The sequence below is a fragment of the Oncorhynchus nerka genome, linkage group LG18 (assembly GCF_034236695.1).
Source record: "Oncorhynchus nerka isolate Pitt River linkage group LG18, Oner_Uvic_2.0, whole genome shotgun sequence".
NCBI classification, from domain to species: Eukaryota; Metazoa; Chordata; class Actinopteri; order Salmoniformes; family Salmonidae; genus Oncorhynchus; species Oncorhynchus nerka.
The window spans coordinates 56,598,131-56,615,181 of NC_088413.1; the positions used below are offsets into that span (position 1 = coordinate 56,598,131).

The following is a 17,051-nucleotide window of genomic DNA, read 5'->3' on the forward strand; positions in this document are numbered from 1 at the left end:
GCCACTTGTTGTTAGCGTGTTCAGCACACTAATTCATCTTCATGAGGCGCAAGCACTTCGTCCAGAAAAACTCGAAAAGTTCCGTTACAGGTCGTAGAAACAGGTCAAATGATGTATGGAATCAATCGTTAGGATGTTTGTAACATAAAACATCAATAATGTTCCAACCGGAGAATTCCTATGTCTTAAGAAATGCACTGGAACGAGAGGTCACTCTGTCGGGAGCACGCGTCACGAGCCTGAGACACTCTGCCAGACCACTGACAAACAGGTCTCATGAGCCCCTCTTTTATAGTAGAATCCTCATTCATGTTTCTAAAGACGGTTGACATCTAGTGGAAGCTGTAGGAAGTGCAACTTTATCCATATCCCACTGTGTATTTGGTTGGCCAAGCTTTGAAAAACTACAAACCTCAGATGTCCCACTTCCTGGTTGGATTTTTCTCAGGTTTTCGCCTGCCATATGAGTTCTGTTATACTCACAGACATCATTCAAACAGCTTTAGAAACTTCAGAGTGTTTTCTATCCAATATTAATAATAATATGCATATATTAGCATCTGGGACAGAGTAGGAGGCAGTTCACTCAGGGCACGCAATTCATCCAAAAGTGAAAATGCTGCCCCATATCCCAAAAAGGTTCAAGCTTGGTCGCATATGGGTCTTCCAAATGGACAATGACTCCAAGCATACTTCCAAAGTTGTGGCAAAACAGCTTAAAAACAAGACAACAAAGTCAAGGTATTGGAGTGGCCATCACAAAGCCCTGACATCAATCCTATAGAAAATGTGTGGGCAGAACTGAAAAAGCGTGTGCGAACAAGAAGGCCTACAAACCTGACTCAGTTACACCAGCTCTGTCAGGAGGAATGGGCCAAAATTCACCCAACTTTTTATGGGAAGACTACCCGAAACATTTGACCGAAGTTAAACTATTTAAAGGCAATGCTACCAAATACTAATTGAGTGTATGTAAAATTCTGACACACTGGGAATGTGATGAATGAAATAAAAGCTGAAATAAATTACTCTAACATTTCACATTCTTAAAATATAGTGGTGATCCTAACTGACCTAAAACAGGGAATATTTACGAGGATTAAATGTCAGGTATTGTGAAAAACTGAGTTTAAATGCATTTGGCTAAAGTGTATGTAAACTTCCGACTTCAACTGTACACACACACTACCAGTTAAAAGTTTGGACACACCTACTCATTCAAGGGTTTTTCTTTATTTTTACGATTTTCAACATTGAAGAATACCAGAAGACATCAAAAATATGAAATAACACATATGGAATCATGTAGTAAACAAGAACGTGTTAAATCAAAATATTTTACATTTGAGATTCTACAAAGTAGCCACCCTTTGCGTTGATGCTTGGCATTCTCTCAACCAGCTTGTGTGTCCGCGCAATATAGATAGATATACTTCCCGTGTGTGTGTCTTCAGACCCCTTGACTTTTCCACATTGGTACATGTACAGCCTTATTCTAAAATGGATGAAAAAAGGGTACAATCTACACACAATAACCCATAATTGGAAAAAGTTTTTTTTTGTTTTTGATAAACTAAAACTAATTACATAAATATTCAGACCCTTTGCAATGAGACTCAAAATTGAGCTCAGGTGCATCCTGTTTCCATTGAACATCCTTGAGATGTTTCTACAACTTTATTGGAGTCCACCTGTGGTAAATTCAATTGATTGGACATGATTTGGAAAGGTGCACGCGCGCGCACACACACACGTCTATATAAGGTCCCACAGTTGACAGAGCAAAAACTAAGCCATGAGGTCGAAGGAATTGTCCGCAGAGCTCCGAGACAGGATTGTGTCGGGGCACAGATCTGGAGAAGGGTACAAAAAAAACATTTCTGCAGCATTGAAGGTCCCCAAGAACACAGTGGCCTCCATCATCCTTAAAAATGGTAGAAGTTTGGAACCACCAAGACTCTTCCTATAGCTGGCCACCCAGCCAAACTGAGAAATCAGGGGAGAAGGGCCTTGGTCAGGGAAGTGACCAAAAGCCCAACGGCCACTGTGACAGAGCTCCAGAGTTCCTCTGCGGAGATGGTTGTCCTTCTGGAAAGTTCTCCCATCTCTGCAGCACTCCATCAATCAGGCCTTTATAGTAGAGTGCCAGACGGAAGCCACTCCTCAGTAAAAGGCACATGACAGCCCTCTTGGAGTTTGCCAGAAGGCACCTAAAGGACTCTCAGACCACGAGAAACAAGACTCTCTGGTCTGATGAAACCAAGATTGAACTCTTTGGGCTGAATGCCAAGCGTCACGTCTGGAGGAAACCTAGCACCATTCCTACGGTGAAGCATGGAGGTGGCAGCATCATGCTGTGGGGATCTTTTTCAGCGGCAGGGACTGGGACACTAGTCATGATCGAGGGAAAGATGAACTGAGCAAAGTACAGAGATCCTTGATTAAAACCTGCTCTAGAGCACTCAGGACCTCAGACTGGGGGCAACGGTTCACCTTCCAACAGGACAACAACCCTAAGCGCTCAGCCAAGACAACACAGGAGTGGCTTCGGGACAAGTCTCTGAATGTCCTTGAGTAGCCCAACCAGAGACCGGACTTGAACATCTCTGGAGAGACCTGAAAATAACTGTGCAGCGACACTCCCCATCCAACGTGACAGAGCTCGAGAGGATCTGCAGAGAACAATGGGATAAACTCCCCCAATACATGTGTACCAAGCTTGCATCGTCATACCCAAGAATACTCGAGGCTGTAATCGCTGACTAAGGTGCGTCAACAAAGTACTGAGTAAAGGGTCTGAATACTTATGTAAATGTGACATACATCTGCCAAATAATAACAAAGCAAAAACAGTTTTTTTTTTTAGTTAGTATGTGTAGATTGAGGGAAAAAACTATTAAATCCATTTTATAATAAGGCTGTAACACAACAAAAAGTGGAAAAAGTCAAGGGTTCTGAATACTTTCCGAATGCACTGTGTATATATATATATATATATATATATAAAAGCCCCTGTTGTTCCGGGTGACTGATCTCCCTCTCTGTGGCCAATGTAAGTAAAACTTTTAAAACAGGTTAACACTCGCAAGGTTGCCGGGCCAGACGGAATACCACAGCGCATTCTCAAAGCATGCACAGACCAGCTGGTAAGTTTCTTCACAGAAATGTTCCATCTCTACTTGTCCCAGTCCGTAGTCCCAACATGTTTCAAATTGACCACCATTGTCCCCAAGAACATCAAGATAACTATCACCTTGTAGCACTCACATCTGGAATTATGAAGTGCTTTGAAAGGCTGGTCATGACACGTCAACAATATCATCCCAGACACACTGGAGCCACTCCAATTCGTATACCACCCAACAGACGACAAAATCGGAATTGCATTTCACACTGCCCTCTCCCTACCTGAACAAGAGGGGAAATAACTAATGTAGAATGCTGTTCAGTGTTCAACACCATAGTCCCCTCCAAGCTCGAGACCCTGAACACTTCCCTCTAACTGGACCCTGGACTTCCTGACAGGACGCCCCAGGTGGTGAAGGTAGGCAACAACACTTTTGCCACACTGACCCTTAACACAGGTGCCCATCTAGGGTGTGTGCACATTCCCCTCCTGTTCACCCACGACTGCGTGGCCACGCCCGACTCCAACACCAAGTTTGCTGACGACATGACAGGTGGTAGGCCTGATCACAAATAGCGATGAGACAGCCTACAAGGTCAGAGACATAGCAGTGTGGTTCCATGGCAACCTCTCCAACATCAAAGTAAGACCAAGGAGTTGATCGTGGACTACAGGAGAGAGGGGAGAGCACGGCCCCCTTCACATCGACGGGGCTGCAGTGGAGTGGGTCGAGAGCTTTAAAAGTTCCTTGACGGCCACATCACTAAGGACTTAACATGGTCCACAAACACCAGCACAGTCGCGAAGAGGGCCCGAAATGGCCTCTTCCCCCTCAGGAGCCTGAAAAGATTTAGCAAAGGCACTCAGATTCTCAAAAAGATATATAGCTGCACCATCGAAAGCATCTTGACTGGCTGCATCACCGCTTGTTATGGCAAATGCTCCACCCTAGACCGCAAAACGCTACAGAGGGTGGTGCGGACAGCCCAGTACATCACTGGGGCCAAGTTCCCGGCCATCCAGGACTTCTATATCAGGTGGTGTCAAAGGCACGAAAAATTGCCAAAGACTCCAGCCACCCATGTCATACATAAAGACGTAACACAACGTGTCACTTTGCAGCTCAGCCAAAGCTATAGTCCAGATGGTGAATAAATAGGGTCATGCAAGTCATTAATGAGAGCAACCCTTTCTTCCCACAGGAAAACATTGTTAGACACAAATAGCCCAAGATAACAGATTAATTAATGATGTCATGATTGTCATGGTGACAAATTTGCAACCTTGTTATGAGTGACAACTAAATGCTGTACTGTTGCACAAGGGGCACAGGCAAAGATGTCAAATGAGAAAAGGTCAGTGGTAAAATAATGACAAATTGTAGCTCTGATTCAGTAAAAAATGTTGTTGATAACAATAGATGGTGGGATTGAAGGGAGCAGAACCAGTCAGAACACGAATCTCCCAACAACCTACAATCTGGCATATATGCATTGTCTGTAAATAATCAATTGAATTTAAACTTGGCTTGTTGTGACAAAAAAAAAAGTCAGTCTCGAGAGGGTGTGAGGTTTTAGGAATCAACTGTAAAAACTGCAACTCATGTCTCCTTCCTTTAGGACAACCAACCATTACCTTGCAGGATAAAATGATTCAGCAGATTCAGTGACTGACCATCCTGTGTCAAGACACTGCTGTGTAACTGCTCATGCTGTCAGATGTCCTTGATCCTCTCGTTCAGAGGACTCAAACCTGTTCATTCTCTGTTCAAAACCCTGTCATTACAGATGATTAAGCACTCATAACCTAACCATGGATGGATTAGTGATACATATTCATGGCCATTCTCTTCAACCGCACCAATATTAGGCTACACACAGCAAAGCAGTATGTTTTTAAAGGACCAACCCCCCCCCCCCCCCCCTTTTTCCCCCACCTAAAATGACATACCCAAATCTAACTGCCTGTAGCTCAGGCCCTGAAGCAAGGCTATGCAGTTTCTTTGTACCATTTGAAAATGTGTGGAAATGTGAAAGGAATGTAGGAGAATAACACAATAGAGCCGGTAAAAGATAATACATATTTGAAATGCCATAATGTATTATTCCAGCACAGGTGCAACTTGGATTTTGGCCACTAGATGGCAGCAGTGTGCACCGTTTAGACTGATCCAATGAACCATTGCATTCCTGTTCAAAATGTATCAAGACTGCCCAAATGAGACTAATTTGATAATTAATAACTTTCAAAACTGTGCACTCTCCTCAAACAATAGCATGGTATTATTTCACTGTAATAGCTACTGTAAATTGGACAGTGCAGTTAGAGTAACAAAAATGTAAGCTTTCTGACAATTTCAGAAATGTCTGTCCTGGGAAATGTTCTTGTTACTTACAGCCTCACGCTTATCGCATTAGCCTATGTTAGCTAAACCGTCCCGCAAGGGACCCACCGATCCTGAAGAAGGATAGTGTAATTGAACAAGGTGTGCGATTGTCATTCGTGGTGCGTTGTCTTGCCAGCCTGTATAATCGTATTAAACGCTCCCGTTGTGTCAAGCAGCAGTCTCCTTCAGCCATGTCCCTGTGGTGGTGCCGAATCTGGATTTCTATTTAAACAGTGGGGGTGGCTAATGCTTCTCCATAATCCTACATCACCATCATCAGTAACTGTATATACATAGACTCCACTTCAGGGAGTTTACGACAAGCCTTTCACTGCCCTCCATTCTCCAGGCCCATTCTCCCGCCAAGCATAGAATACCACGCACACACACACACTGTCTTTTTTATAATAGTGTCCTTTAAAATGAAACACGGTAGGGACCAATTTCATGGGTGCTCCTTGCAGGATAAAATACAAGTTAACAAACCTAATTATCATCACAATTCTTCTAGTGAAATGGCTGACTGACAGAACTGAAATAAAATAAATGTACTACTCTAATAAACTAAACTCTGCATTTATAACCCTCTCTACTCTTGTGGAACATGACTCACAGTCAGCCTTGGCTCAGTCCGTCTACGCAGAAACAGACCATTGTCATGGATGGACAAAGACCAAGTCAGACATTACTGCAGAGTTTGACCATGGAGATGAAAGACAATGACAGGCGTGGATGAACGCTTGGTGACTGCAGGGACCGCACACACAACTTGCAGGTTTTCAACATACACTGTCCAGTTCCCATGGAGCAGACTTTGGTCCTCTCCATGGTGCCCACCCTCTGCGTAGAAGATATTTTATACACAAAGCCCACATGTCATGCTCCACTGTGGGCAAATTTACAGTGGAAAATCACTCAGTTGACATCAATCCAATTGTGAAGGTGTTGAGGGTTCTGAGCTTGTCTTTACAATTACGCGATATCAACTTGCAAAACATTACCAAAAGCCAACAAATAGTTAAAAATGTCTATTTTTGCTGCAAATTTACATCACAATAGTGTGGTGCACAGTATCTTTCAATAGTAAGGCTAATGGTTGTACAGTATTGGCTGTTCAATCTGCCCGTTCAGAGACATTGTTCTCAAAAACTCCCATGGTGTGACACTGTGAATATAGTCGGGAGAAACAAAAAGGAAGAAATACCAGTGTGTGAAAGCTGGGAAAGAGACGCATCCTTTTATTTGATCTCCTGACAACTGTAACCAAGGCCAAGAAATAACTAGGCCTAATCCCAAAGAACTAGGCCTAATCCCAAAAATATAGGCCTAATCTTATCCCTCCCTGGCTCACCCACCTTCCCTTTCTTTCCTGCTGTAGAGATGGCAGCCAGAGGGGTGTTATGCATTTTATAGTATGCTGCTGCAGACAGCCTTGAGTGCACCGTACTGCTTCTAAAGTGAAATCAAAGAACTTGTCCCAATCGAAAGGAGTGTCCACATATTGTTATCAATGTCGTAATGTGAAAAGAAATCCATGAAACTCCTCTGTCATTAAAACACCCTTACGAGAGGAGTCTCTCTGGTGGCATTCAATCCCCATCGCTCCACAGCTTCTTGCATTTAAATCATCTTCACCCCACACCTAGGACACAGTGGCCAGCATACCAATCCTGCAATGAATTTCAAAAGGCCTTCAAATTGGTTGGCCTGTCTAGATGAGCACCAGGGGTCAGGTCAGTTTTCTAAATCCAGCAGCTGACACCAAATCAATTATGTCTTGTCTGTTGGGTAAGCAGAATGGAGACATCCATAAAGGACTGGAGAAACCAGGCTAAATATTCAGACGTGTTGGTCGCTGCCCAGCACTTCGCTGTTCCCTTTCTCCCTCTTGGTGACAACTGTTCAGAACCACTCTGGACCAGACAAGGTGCCAATTACTTTGGTAATTACTTTCTTCAGCTTTTTCTGTATTTTACAAAAACATTTCCCTGGCAACTAAGGGATGCTGAATAACAAAACATCTCTGTTCCCATCGCTCAGGCTATACAGGCAGATGGATACGAGTTGAGCGCGACTGGCCGGCACGTCGCTGGTTGTGGGCCTGTCACACTGACAGATGAGGTGGAGTGTGGCTGAAGGTCAATCACTGAATGCCTGATAGAATAACCCTGGGGAAGGAGAGGCGGAAGGGAGGAAATATGCAGGTTTAGCCTCCTGACATCTCTCCTCTCTCTGCGAGTCTCTCTCTGATGAATGAGAGGTAGTAATAGAGGCCATTTTGGCTCAGTGAACACCTTAGCCAGGTCTTCGTCTCTGTCTGCTGCCAGTCAAGCATGTCTCCATGTACAATGGCCCCAATCTTCTACCTTCCCTTTATTATAACTTCTCATATTGAATTTTTGGTCGAGGGAAAAAAAGCTGTCTATTTTAAGTATATTAGGTTCATGATTCAAAGCGTTTCCTCCAATAATCAATAATGGTAGAGGACGTGCACCTGTACAGCAAGCAAACATTTGCCAAGTACTATAATACAGAACAGGCCCAGTCTTTCTTAACTGCCTTTTAGAGAGGGTTTAGACCAAAACAGTTTACAGAGCAAGACGGAATGTCAGCCATCTCATCTTACAATATTGTGAATGTGGGTCAATCTAATCCTACCTTTGCCCTATAGCCATAGCCCTTCCTCCAACAGTCCAAGGGTACCGTGCTCTGGAAGGGATGTCAGTGGGTCTTATTTTCAGGTAGTTTGAAGTGCACTTTGATACCAGAGTTCTTCAGAGCACTGAATGGAGATTATATAGCTGGAAAGAGAGAAACAAATCCCTTCCCTATGTGACTAATCTAGGGTAGTACAGCTCTGAAAATATCAATAGCCTTACTCCATTCTAGGGGAACATGCTTCAATGTGACTAATCTAGGGTAGTACAGCTCTGAAAATATCAATAGCCTTACTCCATTCTAGTGGAACATGCTTCAATGTGACTAATCTAGGGTAGTACAGGTCTGAAAATATCAATAGCCTTACTCCATTCTAGGGGAACATGCTTCAATGTGACTAATCTAGGGTAGTACAGCTCTGAAAATATCAATAGCCTTACTCCATTCTAGGGGAACATGCTTCAATGTGACTAATCTAGGGTAGTACAGCTCTGAAAATATCAATAGCCTTACTCCATTCTAGGGGAACATGCTTCAATGTGACTAATCTAGGGTAGTACAGCTCTGAACATATCAATAGCCTTACTCCATTCTAGGGGAACATGCTTCAATGTGACTAATCTAGGGTAGTACAGCTCTGAACATATCAATAGCCTTACTCCATTCTAGGGAACATGCTTCAATGTGACTAATCTAGGGTAGTACAGCTCTGAACATATCAATAGCCTTACTCCATTCTAGGGGAACATGCTTCAATGTGACTAATCTAGGGTAGTACAGCTCTGAACATATCAATAGCCTTACTCCATTCTAGGGGAACATGCTTCAATGTGACTAATCTAGGGTAGTACAGCTCTGAAAATAGCAATAGCCTTACTCCATTCTAGTGGAACATGCTTCAATGTGACTAATCTAGGGTAGTACAGGTCTGAAAATATCAATAGCCTTACTCCATTCTAGGGGAACATGCTTCAATGTGACTAATCTAGGGTAGTACAGCTCTGAACATATCAATAGCCTTACTCCATTCTAGGGAACATGCTTCAATGTGACTAATCTAGGTAGTACAGCTCTGAACATATCAATAGCCTTACTCCATTCTAGGGGAACATGCTTCAATGTGACTAATCTAGGGTAGTACAGCTCTGAACATATCAATAGCCTTACTCCATTCTAGGGGAACATGCTTCAATGTGACTAATCTAGGGTAGTACAGCTCTGAACATATCAATAGCCTTACTCCATTCTAGTGGAACATGCTTCAATGTGACTAATCTAGGGTAGTACAGCTCTGAACATATCAATAGCCTTACTCCATTCTAGGGGAACATGCTTCAATGTGACTAATCTAGGGTAGTACAGCTCTGAACATATCAATAGCCTTACTCCATTCTAGGGAACATGCTTCAATGTGACTAATCTAGGGTAGTACAGCTCTGAACAGATCAATAGCCTTACTCCATTCTAGGGGAACATGCTTCAATGTGACTAATCTAGGGTAGTACAGCTCTGAACATATCAATAGCCTTACTCCATTCTAGGGGAACATGCTTCAATGTGACTAATCTAGGGTAGTACAGCTCTGAACATATCAATAGCCTTACTCCATTCTAGGGGAACATGCTTCAATGTGACTAATCTAGGGTAGTACAGCTCTGAACATATCAATAGCCTTACTCCATTCTAGGGGAACATGCTTCAATGTGACTAATCTAGGGTAGTACAGCTCTGAACAGATCAATAGCCTTACTCCATTCTAGGGGAACATGCTTCAATGTGACTAATCTTGGGTAGTACAGCTCTGAACATATCAATAGCCTTACTCCATTCTAGGGGAACATGCTTCAATGTGACTAATCTAGGGTAGTACAGCTCTGAAAATAGCAATAGCCTTACTCCATTCTAGTGGAACATGCTTCAATGTGACTAATCTAGGGTAGTACAGCTCTGAACATATCAATAGCCTTACTCCATTCTAGGGGAACATGCTTCAATGTGACTAATCTAGGGTAGTACAGGTCTGAAAATATCAATAGCCTTACTCCATTCTAGTGGAACATGCTTCAATGTGACTAATCTAGGGTAGTACAGCTCTGAACATATCAATAGCCTTACTCCATTCTAGGGGAACATGCTGATTCAACACCTTTCTATCTCCAGGAGTACATAGTTCAATAATAAAACGACTTACTGTTGATGCGAAAATGACAAGGCTGTGCAGTGTTCAACAATAAAGTATGTCAGAGCGGAATGCTACAGACTTATTGGCCTATAAAATAAATAACATTCTGTGTTTCCCTCGGCACACTTAGAAAATGCAATTATGTCTTGTCTGTTGGGTAAGCAGAATGGAGACATCCATAAAGGGCTGGAGAAACCAGGCTAAATATTCAGACGTGTTGGTCGCTGCCCAGCACTTCGCTGTTCCCTTTCTCCCTCTTGGTGACAACTGTTCAGAACCACTCTGGACCAGACAAGGTGCCAATTACTTTCTTCAGCTTTTTCTGTATTTTATAGAAATATTTCCATTCTAGGTGATGCTGAATAAACAAAAAGGAGATGACTTTGGTTAGGGTCTTAAGAATTTAGGCTAAATATATAGAGTAGTATTAACAAGAGCAGAATGCTACAGACTTAGTGGCCGGTAAAATAAATAACATTCTGTGGCCTTCAGTACACTTGGAAAAGGCAACGCAGAGTACTCCTCTTGGCAAAAGTACTGAGAATTAATTATATTATTCAATGACTGTTCGTTTTTAACCTCCTGTTATTCTGGTTGCAAAAATACTTTTCCCAATATTTTGATGAAATCACTCAATTGAAGGACAATCTTATCAAGAGGGTGTTGAGCTAGCCAGTGTTTTCTGAGCTGCAGGAGCATAATAGGACATTGAGAAATGTCCCCATCAGCAACTTACATTTACTCTGTAGGAAAGAGGGGAACGAAACCTTGTAACAATCAGTCCTTGCCACATGGTTATTTTCTTAACGCCCATTTCAATTTCTAGACACAGTGAATGACAAGTTGTGCAATTTCTCATTAGAAGGTTCATTATCCAGACGAACACCGTGGCAACCTTAACACCATTGTAGGGCGGTTGTTTTTAAAAAGGAAAAAGGCAGAGTCATGGTAATGGACAATACATTTGCTGGAAGAGCAAACAGAGATGTGGTATGTTAGTAAAAAGTCCTTAGCTGAACCACAGTGTGTGTGCAAATGCAAATATTTTCCAAGTTGTCTTCATGGCTGTCAAGTCCAACTAGGCCTAAAACATGATCTACAAAAAATGTCTAAAAAAGACATGTGAGACAGAGATCATCCTGAACTGCATATTGTGGTTTTAGTCACAATGCCACATTCACCAGCCCTTCAAATTAAAATGGTACCCTGTGGCATTGCAAAACTGTCCCAACAACAAATCAGTTATTGATCCTGAGGACATTCAATGTGAATCCTGATGTTAGGCCATCTGGCACAGTTGTCAGGCGATTGTTTTTCAAAAATCAAGTGGTATCTGAAGTTCTCTGTTAAACAAAGGGATACTGTACAATCTCAAAATGTTTTATTCACACATGGTTCAGCACCCTCCACTTCTTTCCAGATCTCAGGGGCATCGTTACAAATATTTTCACAGCCCTCCCCTTGTACTGTAAAACAAAATGAACAGCCTCCACCCTCATAGAATTAACTCAAAATAAATGTTTACGACTACAAATAACAATAACTGTAGGGACCCTGTGTTAATAAACGTGGATATCGACTATGCCACTTCCGCATGTTTTTATTGCACGGTCGTTGATACGCAGGGCTACAGACCAGAAGGTTGAGGGTTCGCCGACCACCACAGACGAGCTCACTCTCCCTGCAGGTTTCATTACACTACGATCAAGAGCCTGCTGCAGCTGGGGGGGGGGATCATATTTTTCAAAATGTTGATGCCATATTTATAATTATATAAATTTGTGCCATGAAAAAATATTTCCTTTTTCAAGGCACTGTATATGCAAAGAATTTTCCACCAACAGGTTTCTGTGCCAATGCACCTTACAACCAATAAAGAAAGCATACTGACTTTGGGCACTTCAATATGATGGTTTGCGTTTAACACCACAATAAATAGACTGCCAATCTAGACAAACAGAAAATACATCCCTCCCCATCTGTAGGCTTACCCAGTATCGAAGGCTTTAAAATGTTTAGTGTTTTATAACAGATGTCTCTTTCCACTAATCAATTGGCCGCTGCACAGTCAGAAGTGATTGGTTTTAATTTGTCAGTAAAAATAAATACATGTAAAAAAAAAAATTGATTGCACAATAAAGTCGGGGTCGGGCCTCCCGATTGGCGCGGTGGTCTAAGGCACTGCATTGCAGAGCTAGCTGTGCCACTAGAGATTCTGGGTTCGAGTCCAGGATCTGTCACAGCCGGCCGCGACCGGGAGACCCATGGGGCGGCGCAAAATTGGCCCAGTGTCGTCCGGGTTAGTGGAGGGTTTGGCCGGCAGGGATGTCCTTGTCCCATCGCGCACTAGCAACTCCTGTGGCGGGCCAGGCGCAGTGCACGCTGACACAGTCACCAGGTGCACGGTGTTCCCTCCAACACATTGGTGTGGCTGGCTTCCGGCTTAAGAGGGCATTGTGTCAAAAAGCAGCGCGGCTTGGTTGGGTTTCGGAGGAAGCACGGTTCTCGAACTTCGCCATTCCCGAGTCCGTAGGGGAGTTGCAGCAATGAGACAATTGGATACCACGAAATTGGGGAGAAAACGGAAAAAAAAAAAAAAACTTACATTATTTTTTAAAATAATAATAATAATAATAATAAGGGACTTATTTCCATTGTGGTCCCTATTTAATTTTTTTTTTTTTTTTACATAAATATATATACAATTACATAGATAAGAGAAAAAAATTCAACCTCCAGATCAGTACGAGGGGGGAGTTTAAGTACAATTCTTACAAGCTTTTTTGGCTGGTAGATATATCTTTAGATGTTTGGGGCTGCTGGTGAACCATGATGTGTAGGCATAATCAAAGTGACACAATGTTAATTTCTCTACCATAAGCAACTTCAACACCATTTTAGAGAATTTAATAGGATGTCTAACCGGCCTCACACCTGCAGCCCACGTGTAACCACACCAGCCCAGGACTCCACATCCTGCTTCTTCACCTGCGGGATCGTCAGACCAGCCACCAGGACAGTTGATGAGAGTATTTCTGTCTGTAATTAAGCCCTTTTGTGGGGAAAAAAACTCATTCTCATTGGCTCGGCCTGTCTGCCCAGTGGGTGGGCCTAGCTCCCAAGTGGGTGGGCCAAGCCCTCCCATTGCCGCGCCTCTGCCCAATCATGTGAAACCGATAGATTACGGCCTAATTTATTTATTTCAAATGGACTGATTTCCTTATAGGAACAGTAACATCACAAATTGTTGCGTTTATATTTTTGTTCAGTATATATACACACAGTTGAAGTCGTAAGTTTAGCCAACTACATTTAAACTCAGTTTCACAATTCCTGACATTTAATCCTAGTAAAAATTCCCTGTTTTAGGTCAGTTAGGATCACCACTTTATTTTAAGAATGTGAAATGTCAGAATAATAGGAGATAATTAGTTATTTCATACATCACATTCCCAGTGGGGTCAGAAGTTTACATACACTCAATTAGTATTTGGTAGCATTGCCTTTAAATTGTTTAGCTTGGGTCAAATGCTTCAGTTAGCCTTCCACAAGCTTCCTACAATAAGTTGGGTGAATTTTGGCCCATTCCGGACAGAGTTGGTGTAACTGGTTTGTAGGCCTCCTTGCTCACACATGCTTTTCAGTTCTGCCCACAAATTTTCTATAGGATTGAGGTCAAGCTTTGTGATGGCCACTACAATACCTTGACTTTGTTGTCCTTAAGCCATTTTACCACAATTTTGGAAGTATGCTTGGGGTCATTGTCCATTTGGAAGACCCATTTGCAACCAAGCTTTAACTTCCTGACTGATGTCTTGATGTTGCTTCAATATATCCACATAATATTCCATCCTCATGATGCCATCTATTTTGTGAAGTGCACCAGTCCCTCCTGCAGCAAAGCACCCCACAACATGATGTTGCCAACCCTGCGCGTAACAGGCAGTCTCCTTGTGGAGTGCAACGAGAGAGAGGCAGGTCGTTATTGCATTGGACTAGTTAACTGTAAGGTTGCAAGATTGGATCCCCTGAGCTGAGGTGAAAATCTGTCGTTCTGTCCCTGAACAAGTCAGTTAACCCACCATTCCTAGGCCGTCATTGAAAATAAGAATGTGTTCTTAACTGACTTACCTTGTTAAATAAAGGTATAAAAATATATATAGAGAAAAAAATTATTCGGCAAATCAGCGCCCAAAAACACAGATTTCCGATTGTTATGAAAACTTGAAAATCGGCCCCTAATTAATCGGCCAACCTTTACTTCAAACACTTCTAAACTTTATTAGGGTACTATCAAAAGTTAAGCCATTGTTTATCGTGAAAATATAACCAAAATAGCGAATGTAAACCAGGGGGGAAATGCACTACCCTCCTCTGTGCCCAATATTAAAAAATACATTTTAAAAATGTAAACCCTCCCTAAGCTAAAAAATTGTTTGACACCCCTCTCCCCCAGTAAAATGTCGATCTGTCCCTTAGCAGACAAAATAGTATTGCCACAGACTACATTTGTGGTTCCCAACCAGGGGTACTAGGGCCCCTAGGGGTACTTCGCCTATCCACAGGAGTTACTTGAGAAGACACATGAAACCATTGGTTTACTTGTAAAAATGCACACGAGGGGGTACTTCAGGGGTACTCCAAACATAGAAAAATTGTTTGTAGTAAAGTAGCCAAAAAAGGTTGGGAACCACTGGACTAAAGCTATGTAGAATGAGTAACTATCATAGGCGTTAATAGCCTCGGAAATACACTCGATCTTCTTGTCAGATGCATTCTCTCAGTTACTGTATCGGATTAACAGCAATTACATGAATTCTGTGTCAGAGTGATGACCGTTTGTACTATATCGTTAGGTAGGGTAGCTAGAGAGCGAACAAAAGCTCTAGTGTACAAGTTCGAGACTGCACTGCAAGTTAGGCTAGCTAGCTACATTATTTATTTCTGTATTGACCAATCTCAGCAATGCAGTCGATGACAATTTGCTTCGAGAAGCAGCCATTCGTATTGCATAGCTTCAGTTACCTATAACCCAGAATGAAGGAAACAACTTTATAGAAGATAACGTTAGCAGTGACTAGCTAGCATGTACATGCGTAGCTCAATATGTACTAAGGAGTGTAATACATGCATTGCAGCAAAATACTGTATGGGGAAAATAGCAAACTATAGATTGCTATTTTCAAAAATATATTAGCTAATAACAGATTACTGGCAGTAGCTGGAGAATAGAATCAAACTTACCTTAGGCTTGTAAAGCCACTTTCGAAATCGATTCATCGTTAAGTTACCTCGCCACTTTACCCCTCCTTTGTCACCGACCCCTCTTCTACCTGTGAGACAGACTAGCAAATGCTAGCTAGCTAACTACGTTGCTAAAAAGGTGGGAAATATTTAATCCAATACGACATCCGAAATTGTAAGGTAAAGAGTTGAAGTGTTCAAATCATTTCTTTAAAAACGACGTTGTGTTTTCATGCCTACAGAATCCACGGTAGACTGGTGATTCACTGACACTTTTCAAGTCCGACTGGATAAAGCAAGCAGTCCTTCTTTTTTTATATATATAAAGCAAGCAATCCTCAACGGACGGTTTCGTTCGCTCTTCCCCTCCGTCTGCTTGATGACAGCCACGTTGATATCGCCACCCACTTTCCCAGGCTTGCACCCATACGTCACCATGGTGTAGAATCCATAGATATCCTATTAAATGTAAAATTCCTAATTATTAGTATTCTAATTGCTAATTTATGAATTTAAAATGAATGATTAATTTATAATTCCTAATACTATGGTACATACGTCGTAATTATTGTTGATTTATATGGCAAGCGAAAAGGGATCTTTGGTAGTTCTACAATTTTGGTACATTATTTTCCAAAAGTAGTTGTAACACAATGTTATTATGGCACAAATATAAACATGAACATTAGCGATGCGTGGGTAAAACACGGTGAAGAAAACGGGAACCCCCCCCCCCCCCCCGACATTGTCGGACCACGAAACAATTATTGATTTACAACCGCAGAGAATTACCACAAGTTGCAAAGAAAACGGGATCTGCCTCCACTATTCCAGCATAATTTCAACATAATCAAATTACTTCTGCTTAGTCTAATACAGTGACAAATAAAAGATACCAAAAACAATTTAGTCCAATCAACATAAACTAAATATGATGTGGCTGTCCATGGTTCTGATTTCTGTTTGCATGTGTGCTTGTGTACATGTTGACTCACCCTACTTGTAGAGAAACGCCAATGAGTCCTCCTCTTTCATGTTGAGGAACTGTTCAATCACTCTGTCATACAGTACAGGCTTTTATTTTTTGTTGTACTAGGCTACCTGGCTAAAATGCTTGCGCGCTAGCCTAACTTCCATTCATAGACAACGTTAGCTAGTTAACATTCGCCTTCTACATCTAGCTACTGTACATATTGAACTAACATCTTCTCAGGCCAGAGCCACAATTATGTTTGAATTAATGGTTGATAGGAGAGATGCCAAAAACAAGATGGCTTCCCTTGACACTTATTTTCCACCAGGACCATTCACAGTTGAGCTTGCTCAGTTTAGCTCAGTGCTGATTGGCTTATTTAAAAAACAAAAAAATATCAAGGGAGGCCAAATGCTCGCTGGCTTCCCTTGCATTCAATACTACAGGCGGCAACAATGTCGTGCTCGTTTGGACCAGACAG

At 42.1% G+C, this 17,051-nt stretch overlaps 1 protein-coding gene across 1 annotated transcript in view; it reads right to left on the reverse strand.

The window, feature by feature from the left end:
- The window catches only part of LOC115146175 (lateral signaling target protein 2 homolog), a 54,606-nt gene extending 38,621 nt beyond the window's left edge, over positions 1 to 15,985 (reverse strand). The window contains 1 exon segment of the mRNA XM_029688079.2: positions 15,598 to 15,985. Within this exon segment, the coding sequence (XP_029543939.2) occupies positions 15,598 to 15,633 (36 nt within the window). The 5' untranslated portion in view covers positions 15,634 to 15,985.
- Between the last annotated feature and the right edge of the window lie 1,066 nt (positions 15,986 to 17,051).